The sequence below is a fragment of the Podarcis liolepis genome (assembly GCF_965112155.1).
Source record: "Podarcis liolepis genome assembly, chromosome: 5".
NCBI classification, from domain to species: Eukaryota; Metazoa; Chordata; class Lepidosauria; order Squamata; family Lacertidae; genus Podarcis; species Podarcis liolepis.
In genome coordinates, this window is record NC_139556.1 from 3767892 (window position 1) to 3777156 (window position 9265).

General features: G+C 41.7%; 1 protein-coding gene across 5 annotated transcripts in view; it reads left to right on the forward strand.

The window, feature by feature from the left end:
* Window positions 1–7340, forward strand: part of PHF21B (PHD finger protein 21B) — a 199141-nt gene extending 191801 nt beyond the window's left edge. For all 5 annotated transcript variants that reach the window (XM_083503382.1, XM_083503386.1, XM_083503384.1 and 2 more), the window contains 3 exons: window positions 77–152; window positions 873–976; window positions 4219–7340. In XM_083503382.1, the coding sequence (XP_083359508.1) occupies window positions 77–152; window positions 873–976; window positions 4219–4443 (405 nt within the window). In that variant the 3' untranslated portion in view covers window positions 4444–7340. The remainder of the gene's footprint in view (window positions 1–76; window positions 153–872; window positions 977–4218) is intronic.
* The last annotated feature ends 1925 nt before the right edge of the window (window positions 7341–9265 follow it).

Genomic DNA, 9265 nt, shown 5'->3' on the forward strand with positions numbered 1-9265 from the left:
ATTCTAAACGATTGTATGCATTATAACATAAGTGTGCCCTTGACTTGTTTGAATCCGTTATTTCCTGAAATTGTAGGTGTTAAAGAAAGATGAAAATGTGCCATGGGCTGGAACTCTGGCGATTGTTCAGTCCTACGTTACTCATAAAACAGGTACGAACTGTAGCAATTGATTATAAGAAATGGTTTCTCAAGTGTCAGCAACTTCCAAATGGAGTCGCCTCAGGGGGTGGATTGCAAGGGTCTCAGAAATAAAGCATCATCCGAACACATCTGTACTTGTCTGATGGAAGGGTTTCCCAATTACTGTTCTAACACATCTGAATTGAGAGTTCACAAACTCGGAGGTGGACTAGGGGTGTGTGTGTGTGTGTGTGTGTGTGTGTGTGTGTGTGTGTTTCACATAGGAGACAAATACCGTTTTTCGTTTGTGGGTCAGAGGGGGGAATTCTCACTATAACCTTTCTCCTTGAAAGAGAGAAGGTCACAGTGAATTGAGGCCGTCTGCGAGCCCATTCATGCAACGGCATTCTAATTAGGTGGGTGCTTTCTGTTCATTGATGACTTTGCTTTTTGTCCTTAGCACATGAAAACCCCTTGAGCCCAGTGTAAAATATGCACATCCACCACCACCCATTATGAATATTTTACTTGTGTCCTGTGACTTTTGTTGTTTTTACTGTACCTCCTTCAGACTGAGTTGTTAGCACTGTGTGCACTTGTTTATCAGCTTAACGTATTTGACAGTATCACCAAATGCCTCTTCACTAGGTGGGTCGGAAGGGTCCCTCCCAAGGCATCTCTTACACTCCTCTGTTGCATTTTCCATCTTAACAGCCATTCAGTGCCTGCTTTCTTGCCTTTGCTTCACAGTCAAAGAAGAGGAGAAGAGGAAGTTATTAAAGAGAAGCAGTGAACTGAGGGGAGAACACAGGAAGCTAGAGGAAAAAGAACACTTTCTCAATAATGCAATGAAGGTATCGTTTCTGGCTTATGGCTTATCCTGAAAAATTGCCCAGGCACTTGCTACTTTTGAAATCAAGAGAAAGTAGCACAAGTGGACAAATCTGAATGTTTCTTTAAGTTTCTGGACAGCAGTTCACTGAACCTTACCTCCTTAAACTTGACCTATGGGTGTGTGATAGATGGGTGGGGTCTCTCACCTGTTAAGTCACATGGCATCACAGTGGCATCAGGTGGTATTTATTTCGCCTGTGTGGTTTGAAATCCTACTGCACAGGCAGAAGATGTGTGTGGTGCTTTGCGAGGGCTGACCATCAGCTGGTTTGTAAGGCTTGTGCTCAGTGCCCAGGGAGAACTGGGTACAAGGCTGGCAAAGCTCCATGATTGGCGCTTCCCAAGCACCAACAAGCAGCGAATCTGTGGTGCCTGAAAAGCCCCCTTTTGCCCGAGCTCTGTCTTTACCTTCCCCATAGCTGGCATCAAGTGTGGGGCAGGTGGCCATGGCTTGGCTGAACCTGCCTCATGGCCCAAATGTGGGGAGCTCCGGGAGGCTTCCCTATCCTCGTTCCACAGAGAGTAAAGAGAACTTTGCAATCAAGCACAGGTAGTTGGACTTAAGCCCAACTACCTTTTCGTGCATGCACATGAAAGCTTATACCAAACTTAGCTGGTCTCTAAGGTGCTACTGGACAATTTTTTAATATGTTTCGACTGCGTCAGACCAACACGGCTACCTACCTGAATCTTAAGCCCACTAATTTCTGTGGACATACATGGTGGATTGTGGCTACTTTCTTCTTGTGAGTAAGCAGGCCCCAGTTGGCTAAATCCAGCTGTGTTGGCTAGTAGGCTATTAGGAAGGTGTAGTGCAGCAGCTGTGCTGGTCCACCATCAAGGAAGTCATTATGCCACAGGATCATTGGGAGATTCTCTGATCTTGAACTTTTGCATCCTAGTGACTTTCTCTGAAACATGAGCTTTGCACTGGTTTACAGCCTAAGGCTGCAGACCTATGTGAACTTATGTGAGAGTAAGTCCTGCGGAACTCAGCGACACTTTACAGTTAAACTGCATAGGATTGTGGTGTAAATAAATCCTTGTTCTTTGGAAGGTAGACCTGAGGTCTTTTCTTCCTCCTCCCATCTTCATTGTTTGTTCTCTATTACTCCAGTGGTCACTGGAACCTTAATCCCAAATGCTATACATTCAGCAAACCATATTCTACATACAACACTTGTTGAATATTGCTAATGCTAGTGAAGGAATAACATGTTTAAATATTTGCCCATGAACATGAGGGAGAAGTAGTATGGGGGGCAATTGTGACTTTCGCACAGATTTTCAAAGCGCTAAGCCCAAAGCACGTTCCAAAATAAAGAAGCTAAGCAGTATTACAAAGGGGACTTCAGTATTGCAGATTCTTGCAGATAATTAATTACGAATAACACAGATTAGGAAAACGCTAAATTTCTACAATAACAGCAAACATGCTTTAAGGTAGATCAGCCCTAATATTGGAGTTGTTGTTCTTGCTCAAATGGGAATTTAGAAGGCCCACATTTATAGCATGGGTGCAGCCCACAATTCAGAAGACCAGTGAGCAATGTATGAGGTTTGATCATCTGGTGTGTGTGTGTATTTATTACATTTATTTTGAAAATTAGAAGTAGCATTTGCATCTGTAGCTAGTCACATTTTGTTCAACTGCTGCTCTCATTCAGGAGGGACACCCATCAATTTTTCATGACATTTAAAAGAAAATGGGAGGCAAAGTAATAATTTATTAGAAGGCAACTTAGTGGGGTGTGTTCCCTTTAACTGTGCAGACTTAGTAATATAACCATGTACATGCCTGAGTCCATAACGGCATGAGCTGAAGACTCAATAGATTTCTCTGTATGTGCGACTGTGTTATGTTAGGTAGAGAGTAGAATTAGAAAATGAAAAGGATGCATACTTCATTGTTCAGATAGAAGTTTTGGCTGTTGACTGCAGCAATGCAATTCCACATAAAGACCTCAACTGATGAGAGCAATCAAAAATATTATGCTACAAAATGGCTTGGTTCCTGAGCTTTTCATTAAATTAAAATGGAGCAATTGAGAGCCTAGATCCAATAAAATGGAGAATTAAATTAAAAAGCAATTGAATTAAGTGGGACACATAGAGACCGAAAGGTAATGGGCTCTGCACTTTGCAGTGTGAAATATTACATTGCAAAATTTTATATTAAAGTATAAAATAAAAGATAACTTATTCAAGGAAGCTTGTGGGAGATTGTGCCTGGATATTTGCCTTAGTGTTAAGAGGGGATGCCTGTATTATATTTAAAGTGAATGCATGCAGATAAATCCCATTTTCACTGATACTACAACTTTTGTGCTCATATAACATGTGAAAGTGATGCAAGATAAGAATTTCTGTCGATGCATCCAAGAGCATGCACACTGTAACCAGTATTAAACTAAATAAAGTTTAAACGGAGGATATTTCTGACTGGATCTAATAACAGGAGGAATATGTTTGTCAATTACATGCACGTGTTTTCGTATGAGGGTGTCATGTCCATTTCACTTGCTAAAAATACTCCTCCTCCTCCATAAGGGTCAACCAATATTCATGCCAAAGTGTGTGGACTATATTAAATAAATTCCATTTGTATGTAAACCGACATCATCTGTTCAGTCTATCCAGACTGAAGGCACAGTCTTCCACAACCTTCCTTGAATAAGTTATGTTTCATTTTATACTTCAGTATAAAATTTGGCAATGTAATATTTTCCCCTGCCCAACCCTTAGAAGAGCAAGTCTCCGTGCCATATCACTAACTGCTTCTGAAGGTCTCTTCGCTTTCAGAAGTGATTTGTCATCCGGTGTTGGGAGTAGTGGGCAAGAGAAGCGGCCTTTTGAGAAATCCCTTTGGGCATGTAGAATTAATAGTGCGGGTCTTTGGATTCCAGCCAGTGGAAATAAATAAAATCATAAATCTTTGTAGATTGTGCATTAATTCAGATTAGAGAGTGGCTTTGACTAGAATCCCCCTCTTCAATCAACATAAGCATGCATTCAGGCAGGGCTGGGGAGGGGCGGATGTATCCTTAAGCTCTACCCTTCGAGCCCCCGGCTTGCGATTCCGACAGGGGGGCCACAGTGCAACTCATTTATTTGAGCTTGCCCACACAAAAGCATGTTTGCAGGGAGAGTGTTTTGACACCCAATGGAATGTGTTCTTACTCTTTCTTTCCGCCTTTGACAGAAGTGCTTAGAGCGAAAAAACAGCCTATTGGCCCAGCAGAAAGGGGTTCAATCATCGCTGGAACGCCTCAAAACTCTCATTAGACTGATACAGAATGAGCAGATGATTCAGGTTACCATGACAACCACCACCTCCTCCCTGCTAACCGTCCCCTGGATCAAACCGTCTTCTGCCTCAGCTGCTGCCGTACACAAAGCCTTGCAGCCGACACAGGGGAACAACTGACAGGGGCTGCCTGAAAACCTGGTCTTTCTTTTTTGAAAGAAAACAAAAGGTGAACTTTAGATAGATGCAAACACAATAGCTGTGGAAACACTGCAACTGCATCGAGAAGGAGACTTGAGGGGAGGCAGGGGAACAGAAAGACTTTGTTGTCAATTTTCATTACACCAGGATGTTGGGTGAACCACCCGGTTGACTTCGTTGGTGTCATGGCAACTTTCTACAAAGCAGATCCTGCTGCAGTTTTCTATTGCTGAGATATTCTGTACTTAGGATATTCTTTCTTTCTTTTGTTGCATTGGCCTTAAAGTATTCAATGGATAAGGAAAATGAAGCGGCATATGTTGGCCAATGAGGGGAGTGCGGTGGTGGAATGGAATGGAGCATCCTTGGGGAGGGAAGGTGGACTTTTAAAAGTTCTCATTTTGAAGGGAAAATAGTTTTAAAAGCAAAGAGATAGTTAGCTAGTATGCAGGTAGTTGGTAGGGGGGGTGCAGGAATGGTTAATTGGTGACAGTGAAAAATGGAATAGCTTGGAAATCAACATGGATTCCTGATATTTTTCTTTTAAATGAACAAGGTCTGCCACGTTGATTCAGGTTGAACTGGACAAGGGGCTATTTGAGAAGAATTGCATTTGTGGGACACTCACAGAGCCTTCAAAATCAAATCATTTTTTCAGTATTATAGTTGAGAATTACAGATATTTAAATAAAAATGTATGAAATTAGCATTTCTAGTGAAATATTGAAGTATTTTCATGCTGATGCTTCTTGTATATGCGTTCTGAAGTATTTAAAGAGGTATGCCTGTAAAACCCCTTAATTTTGCAGGACCTTTCAACTTATTTTGCTATTGATGTATTTTTCTCATGGAGTTTTTTGTGCAAGGTTTAGCATAAACCATAATAGTGACAAATATCTTCAGCAGGTTGGATCTTTATTATTATTTTGAGCGGGGATGGGGTCAGATTTTTTTTAAAGAAAGAAAGCAAATAATCTTTTTTGCTGCTGCTTTTTTTTCCTGTCAAGACAGTACAAATGATATGCCAAAAAACTTTACACTTTTGTACTGCATTTTTATTGTAAAATAGGGAATGTGAAAAATGATTATTCTTTATTTTGTTTTATTTCACTTGCAGAAGTATCTGCTAAATAGTACAGGAAATAAACTGCCTCAAGGGGTTGTTTCATTTATTGGATGTATCAGGAGCTGTGGGGGAGGGGTGGGCTGTCACATTCTAAGTAATCGGTTGCTTTTTGGAAAACCTTTTCTTTTTATATTGTTTGTTGATTTTTACCACATGTGACATGTTTAGCACTAGCCTGAGAAAATACTGGAGAATTGCTTTATTCCCCCTCCCCTCTAGCTAGTCTTCCGATGCAGCAAGCTCAGTCTGGCCCCATCCGGCCAAGCGGCCTCTGCTGGTGCCCTGAGGCTACCTCAGAAGTTAGTGGTGGACAAACCAGTTTCCCCTTAGCATAACTTTCCCATTCTGTAACCCTGTGAGGAGCACCATCTCGGATTCCAGGGGTGGGGCGATTCACTCTTGAATATTCAGGATGCAATCTTATACATGTCTACTCAAAAGTTGGTGCCATTGATTCCCATGGTACTTTTTCCCAGGTAAATTTACATAGCAGAAGCGATAACCTCTGGTTTTGGGGGGGCTAATCTGGCCTCCAAGACAGTTTTCTGCACCCCAAAGATTTTGCCAATTTTTTCAGCAGTGACAAACTTTGAGAGAGGGAGTGTGTGTGTGCTGGGGTGGGCAGAGCCCAACATGGAGGAGGATGCAAAAACCCCTCCCCAGGAAGGGGGCAGCAGCCTCTTTCCTTGGCTGATCTGCTTGGATTAGCTGAGGAGGGAGGCTGCAAGTGTGTAGGACTGCAAAGAGGCCACACTGATGCAGTCCCTGAAGGAGTGGCTATGAGTAAATGTGGCCCTCAGGTCATGAAGGATTAGCCAACTCTGGTGTGTAGGATTTGAAGTCCTATATTACAAAGTAGCAGTGTATTTTAACAGCATTTGTTGCATTACTTTTAGTAATTCACAATTATAGCATCTTTCTCAATACTAACACAGCCTTGTTTGTTTGTTTGTTTTAAACAAATGGATTTGTGCCTTTGGCATGCATACCTAAGACGCAGACCCATTTTAAATATATATATATGACAATAGTAAGTCAGCCTGTAGAACCAGCGATTTGGCCAGAAATATAAGTGCTCCTGAGAAATAATTTGCGTGTGGTCAAAACCTCAAGGAAGGGCGTAGGGGACTCTGCCCACTGGCCCTCTCTAAATGTTGCCCCTGTGTTTAAGGAGGTCTGAAGCAAGAATCCATTTCTGCATTCCACAGGTGAAGCATCTCACAATGGCCTATCACATGGTGCCAATAAATCAAGGGATTTGGCTTTTTATTGATTGATTGGGGGGTCACCCAGCACTAGGCAGCACACGGTCCCTTCAACCATTTTCACAACTCCGGGAGAAACTGTGCAGTACTATACAAATCTATTTTAATACACTTAACACTCTGTTGAACAAGATTTTTATATTCTTTTATTGACAAACAAAAGTGAACTAAGTAAAACACGGTTGTGATACATTGGTTATTGTATGCCAATTTATGCATTCGAACGTGGCTTGCAATGTAAATGTTTTCAGGTTTAATGGTTCTTTTTCTCCTTCTAAGACGAATTTAAAGAAAAGGGGAAAGCACAGAAAGTTGATTTAATGTGAAAACTTTCTGAAGTGTTTTTCTGGGACTGTTAAAAGTAGTTATTTTGGAAAAGGGACTGTCCCGTGGATAGTGTGCATAGAAAACAAAAGTGTTTGTCTTAAATATACCAATGTAGTTTACTTCTTTATGATGAATTAAAACTTGACTGACAGATTTAATCTTGGTGTGGTCCCTGGAATGTACATGCTGCTTCCAAACACAGCCCTGTGCCGCCCTGAACAAGGCCGAGGTATGTTGCTAGGCCCCCGCATTCCTGCCTCCCCTCACCATCCATTGCACCCCCCTCCAACAGTCCTCATGGGAACTCTGCCCACATGGCATCATAGGTAATAATTTCTTGTTCAATAGAAATGCCATTGTCAAGATTTGGTTTTTCACTCACCAATTTACACACCAGAATCAAAATGGTCTCAAAAATAAACTGTATGCCTTAATTTGCCCTCACATTTAATTGCAGTGCATGAGAGAGGGGACTTCAATACTAAAGACAATAAAGAAAGGAATAAAAAGGAAAACTGTCATTATTACAATACCTTTAAATAATTCTGTGCTGCAACCACACTGTACACTCTGACAACCAGAACTGTGCACAGTATTTCATCATCACATCTCAAAAAAGATAATGTAGCACTACAAAGGGTAGCCAGAATGATCAGGGGACATTAAAGCCACTTGTCATCTCCTGGGCAAGTAGCTCAAGCAGATGTTGACTGTTCAGCTCATGAGGAGATATGACAGCCATCTTCAAATATCTCAAGGAATGTCACATGGAAGATGGCATAAGCTTGTTTTCTCCTGCTCTGGAGGCTAGGACTCAAACCAATGACTTCAAGTTACAAGAAAGAAGATTCCAGCTATACATCTGAAAGAACCTTCTGACAGTAAGAGCTGTTTGAGGGTGTAGCAGACTCCTTTGGGAGATTGCAGACTCACCTTCCTTGGAAGCTTGTAAGCAGAGGTTGGATAGCCACCTATCATTTCATGGATGCTTAGCTGAAATTCCTGCATTTCAGGGAATTGGACTAGATGGCCCTTGTGTGCCCTTCCAACTTCCAAGTTCAATGAGACTTAACACACATGAAAGTAAGTTTCTGTTTTGCTATTGCAGTGTCCAGCAGCTTAAGGCACACATTCAACAACTAAATGTGGATTCTTTATGGTTCCACTGAGTTCACCGGGAGAAGAATCATGAACCTGCTCTTAACTCTCACCTTTGATAAAGAATTGCTTGCTGCTATTAGCATTCCCAGAATGAAGGGCAAGACGATGCCCTTCCTTTTACATACCCCACCAGAGTGTGAGACTCTTTTGCCAGTTCTTATTAATTTCAGAGTGTTGTAACTATAAGCTATGATAACCCATCACCACCCATCCTCTCTGTGTATGGATTTTATCGGGGGTAGGTGGGCATCATTTATGACATCATGTCAAATTCTGCCTTGCCTTAATATTTTTTAAAAAAGCAAAGAGCCTGCTGTTGTTGAGGCCTATGAAAATCTCTTTGCCGTAGAAAGAAACAGGGAGCCCATTGCAATACTCTGCATGATGCCTTGGTAATGAATATGGACACAGGGATGTTCCGGCTTATGCTAGCCTTTTATCATTGGCAGTATGTTGCACTACGCTTCTCCTGAGGTGATTTGGGAACCCAAAAACAGCTGCTGTGGTCCAAGACATCTGTAGTCCAAAATGCATCCTTTGAAAGGCAACAAACACCAGCTCTGCCCCCCTGGAAAGATTCTGCTTCTGCCGGCCACCTTCCATCCCTGCCAGGCCTTTGCTTGCTTCTTGTCAGTCAACAGAAAATCCTGGCTGTCAGCTTTTGAATCTTTATGCGTGCTCCTCGTAAGTAAGCACTTTGGGGCAGGGACCAATCTTTTTAAAAATATATTTTATTAAGGTGGTTTCAGCTAAAGGAAATAAAGTGATACAGGCAATAAAAGGAGGGAAAGTGTTTATATAGCTCTGTAATGCTGACAGTGTTGTATAAATAAGGCTCCATTGGGGGAGGGCAGGAATTGCAAGAAAGAAATTGTTGATCCTTCAGAATTAATGTGATGACAAAACATTGCTAAAAAGATGT